The 16,206-nt window shown below is 51.9% G+C and overlaps 1 protein-coding gene across 1 annotated transcript; it reads right to left on the minus strand.

The window, feature by feature from the left end:
• Positions 1 to 4,025: 4,025 nt before the first annotated feature.
• LOC125328289 (epidermal growth factor receptor kinase substrate 8-like protein 2) lies at positions 4,026 to 15,338 on the minus strand. Its single transcript, XM_048308696.1, is given in 14 exon segments — positions 4,026 to 4,291; positions 4,618 to 4,750; positions 5,157 to 5,277; positions 5,280 to 5,339; positions 6,433 to 6,574; positions 7,419 to 7,476; positions 7,478 to 7,527; positions 8,295 to 8,406; positions 10,277 to 10,362; positions 10,716 to 10,842; positions 10,988 to 11,136; positions 11,807 to 11,881; positions 14,756 to 14,866; positions 15,057 to 15,338. Coding segments are annotated over 14 exon segments (1,578 nt in total). The 3' UTR covers positions 4,026 to 4,219.
• Positions 15,339 to 16,206: the final 868 nt, after the last annotated feature.

Genomic DNA, 16,206 nt, shown 5'->3' on the forward strand with positions numbered 1-16,206 from the left:
TTCTGTAAGATCTTGTGCCTTATCCCTGAAGTGCACTCAGAATTGTCAGGATCATGAAATCCATTTGGGATTTTACTGTTGCTGCAGTATCCAGTGAGATGAGTTTTTTCAAAATTATTTCTCTGGGACCGAGCACATCTCCTCAAGTTCCTTCTCACTTTCTGCATCCTGGAAATGCAAAAAGGGAAAAGATCAATGTGCAGCTCAACTGAAACAAATAAAAAGCATCATTTCCCTTCTTTCTCTCTAACCCCAAATCAGTTTTTAAGCATATCATGGAATCCTGGAATGGTTTGGGTTGGAAGGAGTCCTGAAGCTCATCCAGTTCCACTCGCTTCCACTGGACCAGGCTGCTCCAAGCCCCGTCCAAGCGTGAGTCTGAAAAACCCCAAACAAGTCCCAGATCTAGACAGCCCACTGGAAGAAAACCCAAAATTAATTAGAACAGCAGAGCCTGGCTTTAGTCTGGCACTTCCTCTTGACAGCACGCAGAGCTGAACGGAGTGGTCAGGGCACACTCGAGGGCAAACTGGGAGAAATCACGGGGGGGTCTGGACAATGTCCTGGCGGGGCGGGATCTGCCCTGGGATGGAGACCCAGCGCCGCCACCGAGCGCCGTCCCGCTCGCCCCCCCTCCGGCCCCAGGGTGGGTCGGTCCCCGCAGCGCGCGCCTCTTCGGCCGGGCTCGCCCACTCTCCGTGAAGAGGGGCGGGAGAGGGGGCTAAGCAGAAGCTGCGGAGACAGGATCCCCTCATGCCGCTTCTCACCGTTGAAGTCCCCGGTGTCGGCCAGCACCGTGGTGTGGTGCTTGAGCTGCTCCAGCGCCGACTCCATCTTCTGCCGCTCCACGGGGGACACCGACACGTCCGCGGCTCCGGGGGACTCGCGCGCCCACGAGGGACGGTACGTGCCCGAAGGGCACCGGCCCGCGCCCTCCCGCCGCCCGCCGCCAATCCCAGCCTGGCTGGGCGGCAGCGGCCAATCAGGAGCGCGGACAGGAGACGGACGAGGCCGGGAGGAGCCGAGGCGGGGCAGCGGGAGGAAGAGCGATTCTGATTGGCTGGTTCGTGAGGGCCGGGCGGGGGTTCGCCTTGGCGACCGTGACGCCGCCATCGTCCCCAGCGGAGCGTATCGGGGGGGGTCTCCTGGCCCCGAAATCTCTCGGGCCCGGAACCTCCTGTCCCCGGAGTCTCCGTGTCGCCAGAATCCCCGGCAGTCTTCCCCGCGGCCGGTACGGCGCCCGACCCGCCCCTGAGCCGCCCGTCTCTCATGGCCGCGCGGGGCCCGGGCGCGGCCGGTGCCGCAAGGTGGCGGCGGGCAGCCCATGAGGGAGGCGGCCGTGAGGGGAGGCTCGGAGCTGCGTCGGTGGTGCCCCGCTGCAGGAGCTGAGCGCTCTGTGTTCCCTTCCCCGCCGTTGTGGCAAGGTTCGAAATGGTTTGTCGGGTGCAGCTCCAGGCGCTGAGAGAGCCCCCGGCCCAGTAAGGCAGGTGTTTTGGGCTCGTGGTTCACCTGAACTTTATTTAGGCTGTAAAAGAGGTGATCTTGTTAGTGTGGGCCCACTTGGAAATTGAACTCCCCAAAACATCTACAGAAGGAATTACCAGTTATTTCAGGTGAGTAATTTAATTATTAAGGAAAAGAGAAAACAAACTTTTGCTTCTGGGAACAGGATGGCTCTTGGCTGGAAATGTTGGAGAATCCGTGTAACAGGCTCCTAGTCATGGGGTTATGCTGTTCCCTCTTTCTGTATGGTTCCACTTGGGACAGCTGCCACAGTCGTTCCCCTTCCAGAGAGGCAAGAATGTGCTTTTGTACAGCCTTCTCGTGCTTTGCCCCTATTCTTAAGACACAGCTATCCAGGCCGTAACATCCTTCCTGTTGAATGTCAGTCCCCAAAACCAAAAGGAAATGTGTGGTTTCAGACATTCTGCTGAGTTTCTGAGACTCTCAGTGACAAACCGTTATGAAAACCCAGTGAAAGAGTCGGAGATGGAGTTATAAGTATAACTTAACTATTTTAATAAATCTTGTACAGTGCACGGTTATATCATTGTCTCCTTCGCTCAGTTACATCAATGTACTGTCTGCAGGCAGTACAAACAGAGCACAGCTCAGTCGCATGGAAATTTGTAAAAGTGATCTCTGCAATAAGGTCTACTGAGATATTTGTTTTAGGAAGTGCTCCTGTGGCTCCCAGCTTTACAGAGCTGTCATGTACACTCCTGTTAAAATCCCAGATAACTGTAATTCCCTGTGATTTGCTTTCCTCTACACCCCAGGATTAGAAGATGGCGTGTTTCCTAGCTCAACATTCGTTTTTATTTTCATTTTAGAAACTTTTTCACCTCCCGTGCTTGCCATCCTGCCTCCCATCTCCACCCTAATCCGGAGCCAGGGCTTCTCAGGAGGATTGTCCTCTTCATCCCTCCCTGACAAGGTGAGTGCCCTTCTCAGATCCTAGCAGGGCTGTGACTAAACCCAGGATCCTCCCCTGCCTGCACCCTAATTCTGCTGGTGAGAGCAGTGTCCTGTTTCAAACGAAGAAAACAGATTATCCATTGGAGACACTTAAGAATGAAGGCAAAACTAAGGTGCACTGGTGTTCTCAGTTTTAGACATGAGTTCCCCAGATGCTGTTTTAAAGCTTTTTCCATTAAATGTGCAATGACAGGCACAAATTTGGACAAAGACTCAGCATGTGCTGAGAGAGAAAACCCAGCTGTCCCTGGGCTGTGGGCAGCTCTGGAGCTCTGTGTGCTTCACTGCTTTGCAATCAGATTGGTCTGTCAGTCAAACAGAGCTAGAAATGCAGTGTGCCAAACTTGCTGTGGACAGGAACTACGCTGCTTGCTTGAGTTTTGAAATGGTGAGTAAATTTTGGAAGCATAATCACTTAATTCTGCTTCTAGGGAGAGGGATTTTCCTCACCCCTATTTACAGATTGTTATATACAATGCACATAACTTTTTGAAGGAAAACGGGAAGTAAAGAGCAACACCCTGTGCTAAATTAGAGGGGTTTTTTTCTTGTGGCCATTTAATTTGTGTTAAACCTGCCTTTCCCAGTGTGCTTTGGGGTTTCAGCTGTTTGGGAATCATTTCAGCTGACTTTTTGCAGTGAAAACGTGAAGATGGGGACAAGTGACCAACACCCTGGGAAGGGCTGTGGGTGTGCCTGGGTCGGGAGCAAATGGTCAGGGCTTATCTTCTCCTGGTTTGAGGCCCGGTTTGGCAACACCACCACAACATTCCAGTGCAGGATCTGTGCCCCAGGGAAGGGCTGCCCATCTGCCCCGAGCCCCAGCCTCTGCATCAGCAGCAGTGGGCGGGTGGAACTCACCTATTTCCAGATTCAAATCCCTTTGTTTGTCACTCCTGCTCATTTCTAGGCACTGAAAGCTCATTTCAGCTGTTCAGAGATAGCACTAGCTGGTCCATGGATTTAAGGAAGCAGCCAGACCTCGGGAATGTGTGTTGCCATTCTAGCCTTGTCCAACGAGGGGGCACAGGGGGACAGGACAAGGACAGGCAGTTGTCACCGGCCCTGTGCTCGTGGGCTGCAGGGGACACCTGCACTGAGGAGGAAATGGGAATGGAAATAGAAAGGGTTAGGTTGCCCGGAGAGGTCATGACTCACCATCCCTGGAAGTGTCCAAGGCCAGGTTGGACAGGATTTGGAACAACTTGGGCTTGTGACAGGCATTCCTGCCCATGGCAGGGGGGTGGAATGGGATGAGCTTTAATGTCCTTTCCTTAAACCCAAACCTTCTAAAACCTTCTAAAGCCTTATTCCTCTGGTCCAAGCTCCAAGCCTTGAGGCTGGCCTCTCTTGTGCTGTGTGCCACGCCTGCTCTGCCAGGGGAGAGTGGGGAGCGGGGGACAGCCCTCGGAGAAAAGCTTTGGGGGTCTTTTTTTGCTTGAAGCCAGCCCTTGTACATCCAGCCCCGTGTGAATCCTGCTCTGATCGCATGCACGGAAAATTTCAGTATAAAATATATAGTTATAAAAAAAATACTTCATGCAAAATTAAAACACCTTTCCCAGTGGGACATGGTCTTATTGTCAACCCTTCCCAACAGTGTTCAAGGAATTGTCACTCTGATGGCAGCTGGACCCCAAGGGGAGCTCTGCTGCTTCCGGCCTGGGCCAGGAATCATTGCTTTCATTCCCTTTTCTTCTGCACTACTTAGGGCTAAGAGCTGAAATAAAGCAGAGAGACTTTAATTTGCAGAATCAATCCTTTCCTGGCGGCGCTTCATGATTTCTTGGAGCTTCGACTCCCCTCTGCTTTTCTGGAATGGAAACAAAACAGGCAGTTTGGATTTGAACTTCAAGCTGCAGTTAAGTGACAGTACTTAATTAATGCTGTAGAAGTAGAGCTAGTTTCAAAGAGATAAGTGATATCAGTAAAAAGCAGATTAATTAGTGGAAACAGGGGTATCTTACAGATTTGCTCAAAAGACACTTTGGAATTTTTACGTGTGTTTTATTGCTGGTGTAGGTTTGGTTGCATTTTTTTTCCCCACAATTGTATTTTTTAAAATGCCTGTTTAATGAGCTCTGTGACGCTGCTGGTACAGCCCCCATTCCAGCAGGAATTATCCAGAAAAATGCTTACCTCCAGCTGTTTTTTCTCCACTGTGATCTTGCTGTAGACTCTGTTTCCCTCATCACCGCACACCTTCTTCAGCTCCTCTCTGTTGAGGGAGAAGAGCTGAGCTCCGGTGAGGATGCCCAGGTGTTCCACGGTCCTGGGGAGACACAGAGTAGGGAGATGACGATTGTGCTGCACGTGGCCTCGTGCCAGAGGTGAGGAGTTGGAGATGGGAGGCCAGGAGCTGCAGTGGGACCATATAACAGGGCCCTGGGGCTGTTCCAAGGTGGCAGCTGCAATTCCAGTAGCATTTCAGGCCGTGGATGTAGTTAGTTAACTATTTATCCTCAAGAAACTATTTATACCAGAGAAAGGGAGTGACTTTGGGCTCTGAACATTCTGGTTATAGAGCCTGGATTGAACAGGGTTGAAATCTAATTTGCAACACAGGCTCTGTAAGTAAATCCAAGTGGCTTGTCCCAGGTGAGATGGTGCCAGTGGCCTCCCCCGCTCCTTCTCCAGGGAAGGACGAGCATTGCACGTGGCAATAGGGCAAATCTTACTCTTTGCTGAATGACTTGGCCTCCAGCCAGGCTTTGACTTCTTCAGTGCTGGATTCAAAGGTGAGGGGCACAAAAACTTGCTGAGGCTTTTCCACTTTGAAATTCCTGTGGGGAGGCTGATTTTATTGTTTGTGATCTTCTCTAGCAGCTCGTCGTTCAGCTCATCCATTTGGTGAATAAGTTCTGTAGAAACAAGTAGGGAATGAAATCAAGTCTTCAGTCAAAAATGCCATTAAATGTTTGTGGGGAAACTGTAAGGCAAATGGGGATGTGGCTCAACATTCTTATTGAAATTCAGCCCAGAAAAGTGATTCCCATTTTCCTGTGCCCCTGTGTTGCCATTTATTTTGCTCCCATCACCCCTTGGCTGTTGCCTGATGTGGAAGCACAGTTCTGTGAGAATCTACAATTGGCGGTTTGGAATTGAGACCTTTTCAGTCCTCTCTGCTACTTCTAGTCACTAATTTGCTGATCGCAGAGCTCCAGGTTTTGCTCCGCAACAGAACAGAAGCGGCAGGAAGCACAAACTGGGAATGAGCAACACACTCATGATGGGATGAGCTTGAAGGTCCCTTCCAGCCCAGGGCATCCTGTGATTCTGTGAAAACTCCAGTGACTCTTCATCCAGTATCGCTTTCCCCATGAAACTCCTGAAGACTGTGGGGAATAACTCAGTGATATGAACAGATTTGTGTCCTTGTATTGTGGGGCTTCCTGTCGTCCCAGAAGGGCTCCTGCTTCCAGGAGTGGACAGGGTGGGATAAGGGGTGAGGTGAGCAGGGCCCCTGATCTCTCTCCTGCTCTGTGAGCCCCACAGCGTGTGCAGGGTGAGGGAGTGATGCGGATCTCCTGTTTGGCCGGGAATTCTGTGGAATCACATGAAGGAAGCGGCCAGGCGGGCACTGTGTGTGTGCCGGGAGATGAGCAAAAGGAAGTGAGAGAAAGGGATTGACCTGAGCTGTTCCTTAGACACACTTAAACATTTTGGAAGAGAAAGGAAACTCTCTCCTTGGGAGGAGGAGGAGGAAGTTAGAACTGGAGGAAGGAGGCATGGGGTGATCACTTATTGCCCTGCTCGGCCCAGCCCGCTCGAGAGCCCCGGAGGTGTCACAAGCCCCAGGGCTGCTCTCTTGGCTCTTGTCCTGCCTGGAATGGCCTCCAGACACAGTGCTGCTCCATTGCTGTGATCAGTAAAAGGTGCAGGAGAGCCCCTTGGGCAGGTCTGGTCCCCCGAGCGCCCAAACCCAGGGGAGCCCAGAGTGGGACACACACGTACGTTCTTTGGCGTCCTGTGCGGAGTAGCGCGACAACATCTCACTGCCCCACTTATCCCCGGCGTAGCTGGCAGGCAGCTTGTGGGTTGGGCTGGATGGGCCATAGCCCCTGGGGCTCAGGTCTCCTTTGTACCTCTGGTTAGAAAGGGAAAAAAAAAAGTAAGACTTTTTTTTGGTAGTTTTTAATTTTCTTAAGCTTTCTGCCTCACACCCACGGAGGGACAAACTGCCGTGTTCTCCTTGTGCTGATGTGGGGCTGGGGAGACCTCAGGTGGAGCTGCATGGAAGAAGTTAATTTCTGGGAATGAAGAACCCAAAGCAAAGTCTGAAGTTTGCGCAAGGGAATTCCTAGATGTGCCAAACATGTTCGATCTCATTGGAAGGCAGAGCCTCACTGCTCCGTAGCTGGGATGTGAAGCGAGACCACTGCCAAGGGCCTGGAGCGGACTGGAAAGTTTTTTGACGTTTTGATTAAACTAGCAGGGATTTATCCAGAAGCCTGCTGGGCCCCCTTAGGCTTTGCCCAAACGCTGCAATACCAAAATGGGGAAGCAATTCCATGCTTCCCTTGGGTGTTTAGAACACTCCAGCTCCACATTTCTGCAGTGCAAGTTGCAGTATTCAGTTAATTCTCACTTAGATGGTGTTTCCATCTGCCTCCACTCCAGTAACGTGTTCCTGGTGCTGAACTGAACTGGCTGAGGGAAGTGTCCATCTTTAATTTAACCCCCAAGAAAAATCTTGACGTGGAAAAATATGGAAAGCAGGAGGCTGGTGCACAAATAGGAAGGATAGGCCTTATTTGGGAAGACGATCGTGGCAAAATGTGAATTTTATCATAGGAGACTCAGGAATCTCCTGGCTTTGTCTACTTCTGAGGGTCTGTCCTGATTTGTGCATAGTATCCTAAGAAATCCAGGGAGGTCTAATGACAGCATTATTCCCAGAGGCAGATTGTGCCCTGCAGCTGATACCAGTCAGGTATTACCTGACGACAGACCTGTTCGAGCTCTTCCAGTTTCACCACATCCAGGATATTGTACGGCCTGCCCACTCCGGTTGAGCAACTTCCACCACTGCTTATTATCTTCCAACACCTGAGAGAGGGACAAAAATAAATCTGCTAGTGGGAAAATGGGATTTCAGGCATAAATAACCAGGATATAGCAGGGTTGGACCATCCAAAAGGTGAAGTTACTGGAAGGAAATCACTGAGGCCAGGAGCTCTAATTAGATCTGTTGCTCTCAGATGCAATCCAGGACTGAAACTTTTCCTGGAAAGCATCAGAATTTATCGTAAGGATGAACAGGAGAGCACCTCTGCGTGCTGAAGAGCTCATAGTTCCTACATAATGTCCCTGTTTCTCCAGACCTTTTTTTCCCAATGACTGAGTTTCTGATGTCTCTTTGCATTAAAATAAATAATTAAATAAATAAAAAGCTACATTTTGCAGAGAAACCTTTTCCTCAGGTCACAGATCAGTGTCAGCCCAAGTCACGTCCCACCTTGTCCAGCTGCCAACAGTGCTGCAGTAAGAGAAAGGTTATGAGAAAGGTGCTTTTCAGAGAAAACAAATCCTCGTGGAGGAGGAAGGGGTAATAAGGAGCCGACCCAGCGGGGGATGAGCAGGGCTCTAGAGCGAGTTGTTGTCCTCCCTCCTCACTGTGGTTAAAATGGGACCGATGTGTTTGAGCTGAGGAAATGACACAACACAGCACAGGCAGCCTGCTCCAGCTTTGGATTTGAGCAAAGCTTTGTGTCACTGCTGAGATACCACCAGGGAAAATGGAGTTGGTGCTTGTTGCTATCCCGAGCTCTCTCCTGCCCCTGGGGGACACACCTTTTCCAGGAGCGGTCACGTACCTCCAGGATTTCATCCTTCAGCACCGAGAGCTCATTGGCGTTTCGCGCGGTGAAATCGTAGCGGATCTTGGCAAATCTCTTGGGCACAGCCACCCCCTGGGCCTCGAAATTCCTGCAGAAGAGAAAAACTGGAGTTTTAGTGGAGGCCCATCCAACAACAAGGCCAAGAAAATCAGAATTGGAGAAGAGAAATGATCCTAATTCTTTCCCTGCTCCACATTGCATCTCTACCACCTGATGTTCCTACCAGAATCAGTGATGGGGTGAATGAGAAAAAGTTATTTTGCTGATATAATTTGATTTAAGGTACTTTCCTGTGGATTTGAACTCTTGTAGTAAAGCTTATAAATCCTTTAGATTAGAACAGAAAACCATGGAAAACCAGTCTGGCTTGAGGGTTTTTTCCCAGACTCGAACTGGCATCAGCAAAGTGGATGGTCAGCTGAAAACTTTGAGTCAAATCCCTGTAAAGTGATGTGTCAAATCACGGCAGAGGACTCGCGTGGAGTTTGGGAAGAGTTTGGTTGCGCTCCGAGATGTGACAGTTTCCAAGGTGTGAGCTCATGTAAACAAGGAAGCAGATGGGGCTTCTAAACTCTGAACTAAAAGTACTTTGGTGAAGGTTTTGTACCGCGGAGTAACCGGTGATGGGAAATGAGTGTCAGGGCTGTTAGAAGGTGGAAGAGCCATCTTTCCCTTGGGGAAAACCGAAGGCAAAGGGGTGGCCTTGTTTGTTCTGGCTTTGGAAGTGACCTTCCCAAGACTTCTGAAGAAAGGGGACGGGTTTTCCCCCATTTTCTAGAATTCTGTCTCATTAAGAAGAGTTGTCTGAACCCAGCGCCCTGTCGGTTCCCTGGGGGAGAGGTGGGCAGGACTGAAATACACTGTTCTATTCAGCCCCTAATCAGTGGGTTTGCCTTTGGTTTTGTTTAAAGCCAAGGGGGAGCTGCTGTCTCCAGTGAAACAAAGCTCCTTCCTCAGCTAAAATGTTTTCCAGCAGCGCTGGGAGGTCGGGCTGCTCTTCCCTGGCCCTGTGTTTCCAACAGGTGAGGTTTGTGTGTGCCCTTCCCTTAGGGCAGATTCCTCCTGTAGGCAGCTTCTGTCTGTGCAAGCTGGGGTGACTTTGGGATGGATGGAGAGATCCTCAAGGGAGTCCAGAGGAGGCCAGGAAGGGCCAGGAAGTGCTCCAAGAGCTAGAGCATTACACAGACGGGCTGGGAGGGCTGGGAATGTTCAGCCTGGAGAAGAGAAGGCTCTGGAGGGCCCTTAGAGCCCTTTCCAGTGCCTAAAGGTGCCCCAAGAGAGCTGGAGAGGGACTTGAAGAGCCTGGAGTGAAAGGACAAGGAGGAATGGCTTCCCGCTGCCAGAGGGTAGGTTTAGATGGGATATTGGGAAGAAATCCTTCCCTGTGAAGGTGCTGAGGCCCTGGCACAGGTTGCCCAGAGAAGCTGTGGCTGCCCCTGGATCCCTGGCAGTGTCCAAGGCCAGGCTGGACAGAGCTTGAAGCAACCTGGGATAGTGAAAGGTGTCTCTGGCCATGGCAGGGGGTTGGAACGGGATAACCTTTAAGGTCCCTTCCCACTCAATCCCTTTTGTGATTCCATGATTCCAGCGTCTCTACACACATGGAGAGCCAAAGCGCAGTGCAGCATCTTTGGCACCTGATCCTTAAGGTCACTTTGCTGGGCTGATGTTGGGAAACCAGACCTATGGATGGACTGATGAAGTCAGTCAATATTTTTGCCTCCTGCGGTGGAAAACACCTGCGATTCCTTTCCTTGCAGAGCTGCTGGGGGTTAAACAGCAGACAGTGCTTATGGGAATAACCCCTCAGCTGATCTTTGTCTTCCCTTGGTGGTCATTTACAGTGGCAGGGAGTTGTCTCCAGGATGCCCAAACGTCCCAGTGTCACTGTACGTGTCCGTGTGCATTCATGAGGTTCCGAGGTGGGAGCCAAAGCTCCGGGCGTGCGGATCCATTACCTATTTCCATGTGGAGTGATGTTCTGTTTGAAGGCATCCCCGACCTGTGTCTGCTCAGCCGTCTGGCCACGCTTGAGTGAGGAGAGCTGGAAAGGCAGACATGGAGTCAGTGTTACCAGGAAAGGGGAAAGCTGGTCGGAGAAAAGGAGAGGGATAGTGGTAGATGAGTCATGGTCTGGCAGATTTTGGTCAAGGTGTTCTCCAGGGAAGCCTGTGTCCCTGGAGCTCAGTTACGCTGTAGGGTGCTGTTGCCTTGGATTGGGAGAGGCTCATTATTGCTGCCCTTTTCCAGCCTCATTTGCTTTCTGTATTTAACTGGGGCAACCAGATCCAACTGAGTTTTGAGCCAACTACTTGTTGCACGCCACCACTACCCCTGCAGCTCCATTTCTCCGGAAAAGGGGGAGGGAGAGTGAAGAGACAGGGACACAGGACTAACCTCCTCTTGCAAGTGTCCAATGTCTATTTCCCAGGGAGCTCCACGGAAGATTTCTGTGGGCGTTTCCCAGCCGTTGTGGAATTTGGGGATGTAGGTGGGGATGTTCGTGTCTCGGGGCCACTCGGCTCTAGGACAGAAAGTGGGAATATGAGGTGACATTCACGAAGAATGTGTCTTTCAGGGCATCCCCTGAAAGAAGAAGCAGGAGCATCAGGGAATCCAAGCATCCCGTCTGCATGGGGAGCCTGGGGAGATGGCAGCTCTGTCCTTACCTGGATCTGGTCCATGTCTCCCCCAGGGAATCCCAGAGGTTTATCTCTTTGGCTGTCAGGTGTCCTCTCAGAAAATCGGTGGCGTCTTTAGAAAGCAGCGGGCTGAGGACAGACCGGGCCAGCTCAGGGCCACCGCAGCTGTTGATGATCTGGGTCACACACAAACCACACAAACCACACAAAGAGGAGAGAACTTGCAGGAAACGGTCAAAATGTCCAACCAGGGACACACAGACGAGCAGGAATAGAAGACAAAGCTGATCCTTGGATCAGCTCAGTCACTGCAAGAAACATCAACCTAAGTCTTTGAAGGAGACTGGACAGTTCAAGGGAACATGAGATTTTTTTGGATTGGAGTCAAAGGAAGAGCTGATCTACAAATGAGCTGTTGTTACAGACAAGTGAAGTGTCAGAAGCTGACACTTCAGAAAATGGAAAGTATCTTGCTATTCCTTTGTGGCTCCTTTTCCAAGTTGGGATTTCTGCTTCCAAGCATTTTCAGTGCAAATACTGAGCCGTATTTGCCTGAAGGTGAGACCAGACAGATTCCCAGTGGGGACTCCAGCTGGCTGCCCCTTTTGTTCACAGTAATGCCTTATTGACCCGGTGGAAGGATTCATATTTGCTGGGGTTCCTGTATTTACTTCAAGCTTCAAACTGGATCAGAGGCCAGGAACAACCGGCATCGCTTCTGGAAGTTCCTGAGAAAGCTGTGGCCAGGTGTGAGCAGTTTTCCAACCCTGTTTCACAATCTATCTACTTGTAAGTGTGAACTAGAAATAAAAGGAGTTCCCAGTGAGACCTGGGAATAAGATTTACCAGTTCCAGCGGCCCGAAGAGGAAATGCACCAACTCCGAAGCACGGGGGTTTTGGATGTGCTTCCTTAGTTTGGCCTGAAAAGAGAATGTAAACACAGTTTAACCCTAACCTGAGTGTGCCTTCTCTTTTCTGTCACATGGGGCGAGTGTTGTGGACTGATGAGAAGAGTAAGGGATGGAGGAGTAGGAATCATTCATTTTTATTTTGTGTCCATTTCTATTTCCCAATGAATTTCAGGAGGGGGGGAATACCCTCTCTGTTAAATCAGTGACTTTAAAGCTAATTTGAACAGACACAGAAGACCTTGGCTTAGTTTGAAAGTCCTAGTGAGGAAGGGCCAGGATTATTGGTGCTTCTGCCTCTTGCAGGGTTGAGAATCCCACTAGTTCCGTGGATGAAAACAACAGGATAGGTGTTTTGAGGGTCCCCTGGCAAACTGCTGACAAGGGAAAGTCTCCACCAAGGTCTTGCCTGTGGCACCCGGAGCTGCCCTGGCCACTGAAAGGCTCCAAATCCAGTGGTATTTGAGGTGAGCTGTGGCAGAATGGAGGAGCAAACACTTGGGATTAATTTACTGCAAGAACTGGGTTTCAGTAACAGCAATCAGCTGAGCTGTGGTGAGAAACCTCTCCAGTTTGTGCTCCCATTCAGCTCCTTCTCCTGTCCTGGACTCCTGGCACTGTTGCCATGGGAGACAGGCTCCCTGCTCCTACCGAAATGCAAAGCATTTGAAATGCCGGAGATGAAACATTAATGTGGAGTGGGAAGTGGGAACCAACTGCTGGCAGCAGGGTGACCCAATGAACGGGCACTTCCCAGGGACTCGGCAGCCCCATGGTGAGGAACGTGGCGGGACCCCAGCACAGTGTCCCAGCTCTGCTCCGTGCTCCACCCTGGGCTCTTGCCAGGAGATCAGCTGCTCCCTCTGATCCTGAGCAGGCACAAATTAGCCATATTTGCTTCTCAAAGAAAAGGCTGGAGCTTGGTATCCTGCTTTAAGGTTGTTTACAGTCTCTTGGTTTTCCTTATTAATAACTGCCCAGGAAGGAGCTTGTAGGATGTGTTCGCTGGACAAGTTTGGTCACAACTGACAGAATTCCTGCTGCAGTGGTGAGGCAGGGACTCAGCCTGGTTCATTGTCCCCAGAGCTCGGGTAGTACAGGACAGTCAGGCCAGTAAAGCCCCTGCTCAGGGCTGGGAACGAGATCCTGGCCAGCTTTCCCTCTCTGCCCCTCTCTGCAGTCCTGCTGAGCTATGTCATGCCCTGGGGCCACTCTGCCGTTGCTCAAATGGCCAAAATCCACTCATCCAGGAGTGGGAAAGGGAGGGAGGGCACAGGAATTCATCTTAGGTGGTGAGGCCTGGAAATTTTCAAGGCAACGAATTGATCTTTGGATAATTCCAGCAGAGCAGAGAACACGGTGCCGTGGGCTCTGGCAGGGCTGTGCTCAGCTCTTTGTTCTCTCCCAGGTCCAAAAGTGTGACCACTTCCAGCAGCAGCAGCAGCAGTGACAGCTCAGCCAGCGACTCCTCCTCTGACAGCCAGGACTCCTCTACCTCCTCCGAGGACAGTGACAGTGAGGACAGCTCCTCCTCCTCCTCCCCCTCCTCCTCCCCCTCCCCCTCCTCCAGCAGCTCTTCCTCCTCCTCCGACTTCAACTCGGATCCGAGCTCCTCCAGCAGCAGCAGCAGCAGCTCTGAGGAAGGATGAGCCCCCAAAGAAGAAGAAGAAATAGCTGGGGAGCTGCAGGACTGGTGTGGAGTGGGGAACAAGCCCCTCCCAGGGGCTGGAGCACACGGCTGCCAAACATTCAATGGTCAACATTTCTACTGCTCACACTTTCCAAGTGTTTTGCCTAGTTGTTCCTAGGACATGGAAGGTATTAAATGGCTTCCTGAGACTTACTGAGAGAGTATTTTTGTGCTTTATCCTTTTATGGAAGATTTCACTTTTTTAGTTCCAAGAAAAATTTTTTAAAAATCTATCATCAGATTCGTTGATATGAGCTAAAGTCCAGTAACCTGGATGTTTACATGCCGGAAAGCAAAAGCTTTTTATTGCAGGTTATGCTGTGCATCATGTGCTGTTCCTCTGTTAATGACAGCTTCACTTCCATTGAGAAAATCCTCTCCAACAGTTAAAAGCAGAAGTTCTTCAGCGCTGCTGTGGAGCTGTGGCATTGTTGAAGCTGAATGCACAACGTGTCCCACACAGAGCCTCCCATCTCATCAGCTGGTGACAAATGGATTCTGTGCTGCTGAGCTTGTGTTCCAATGGCTTTTCCTGATGCTTCCAGGTCCAGTCTTAAGTGCACCATCCAGCTGAGCTGTGTTGGTTTGTTACTGATCAATGGAGTGCTTGTCCTGCCCGCAGGCTCTGGGCTTTTCACTCCCCTGTGGCCTTGGCTCACGTGTAAAAAAAAGTTTAGTTTGTCTTGGCTTTTTCTTTTTTTCCTGCCCTTTCTGGTTTGTCTCTCCATATTCTTATTTTACAGAGGAACCCCTCCCCAGCCTGGCCGGAGCTGCAGCCTCCTTCATGTGCCGCTGCCTCACTCGCTGCTGCCGTGCTGGCTCAGGAATGTGCTCAAAGCCCAGCTAAGCAGGAATCGTTCCGGGCCTGCTCTGTTTAATCGCTGCTGCCGCGAGCAAAGCTGCCCCTGCTCCTTGAGGGGAGCGCTCGCTGCAGCCCGGCAGGAAAAGAGCCCAGGAAAAGCTGTGCCCTTTGCAGGAGAAGCGCTGGGAGCAGAGGGGAGAGCGGGAAAAGGGAGCGAGAGAGGTGTCCACATATAGTTGAGAAAGTCCTCTTTCTGTTCTGGAGATGAAATCGTATTTGTTTCGCTGAAATGGCACGGGAAACATGGTTCAGCATCGTGTGATTGTTGTGATAATCCTCTGAGTGGTGTTATCAGAGTGATTGATAGGGGGTGCATGCCGTGGTGACACGGTACCTGTTGAAATGTCCCTGCTGTGTGTCCACGGCTGTGGCTGCGGTGCAGACGGGGGCTGTGTGGACACAGAGCTGGTAGGAGGTGTAGCTGCCGAAAGCTCGTACGATGGAGCTGCAGTAGTCGAAAGAATTGCACTGCTGGCTGGAGGTGCTGTGCTTATCGGTCGTATCGGCGTGGCAGCTGAAGCGTCCGTGTGTGGCTGGAGGTGCCGGGCGGGCGGCCGGGACCGTGGGCGGGACCGGGCTGGCCTGGGAAGCGCTGGTGCCGGGCAGCGGGGCCGTGGCTGGGCTGGAAGCGGGGCCGTGGCTGGGCTGGCAGCGGGGCCGGGGCTGAGCTGGAAGCGGGGGTGGGGCTGACGTCCGGGGCAGGGCCGGGGCCGGGCCAGGAGCGGCTCGAGCCGCGAGCGGCGTTGCCGGGGTAACCGCGGGGTCTGAGGAGGGGTGGCCGATGCCGCGCCGCGCAGGCGTGGAAGCGAGGGCTCCCGAACGCGGAAGTAAGGCCGGGATGGAAGCGGCGGGAGTGATGACGTCAGCAGCAGGCGCCGCCGTTCAAACGCGGAAGCGGCCGCGAATCCGGGCCGCATGGGGATAGCGGGAGGGCCAGATGGAAGCTCCGGGACCGCCCCTGGCCGCGCGCATGGCTCATCTGATGGGAGGACCCCAGGCTCGGGAGGTAGGGACCTGCCTCTGCCTTGCGCCGTAACAGATGGATCGGGCGAGATGGAGACCGAGAAATATTCTCGGCACTCTCGGCTCCTACACTCAGGTGTATTCCTAGTTCCTGACATTCCTTTAAAACTACCGAATTCTTCTCTCAGGTCCCTGGCAAATGGGGCTTTGCAGCCTGGGGGAGTTCTTGCAAAACGGGGTCTAGTGAAGCGCTCTGCAGGAGTGCTTGTGCACCTGAGCGGTCATTGAATTGTCCCCTCTAATGAGGGAAACGTGATTAAACTCCCGGTGCTGTGCTGCTGTTGTGTGTCGGCCTCGAGGTGTGAGACAGTCTCGGTATCACACTGGAGTTGTTTAGTGGCTGGACTGGGACTGGGACAGGTCTTGTTGGTCAGGAACAAAAGGGAAAATTTATCTTTTGGCTTGCTTAATATCTTGGCTTTATTAATGTATCAATGTCAATTTTTGTCATTTGCTGCCTCCTGCACAGTGTGTTTGCAGCTCTGTGTGAGAGCAGACTCTCCCCTGTTGGGGAGTGAGACAATCCTGGAATATCCTGAGCTGGAAGGGACCCACAGGGATCACCCAGTCCCACCGCCGTCCCTGCCCAGACCCCCCAACAACCCCAGCCTGGGCATCCCTGGCAGCGCTGTCCAAACGCTCCTGGAGCTCTGGCAGCCTCGGGGCCGTGCCCATTCCCTGGGGAGCCTGGGCAGTGCCCAGCAGCCTCTGGGGGAAGAGCCTTTCCCTGATCTCAGCCTGAGCCTGCCCTGGCCCAGCTCC

Source organism: Corvus hawaiiensis, chromosome 7 (genome assembly GCF_020740725.1).
Source record: "Corvus hawaiiensis isolate bCorHaw1 chromosome 7, bCorHaw1.pri.cur, whole genome shotgun sequence".
Classification (NCBI taxonomy): Eukaryota; Metazoa; Chordata; class Aves; order Passeriformes; family Corvidae; genus Corvus; species Corvus hawaiiensis.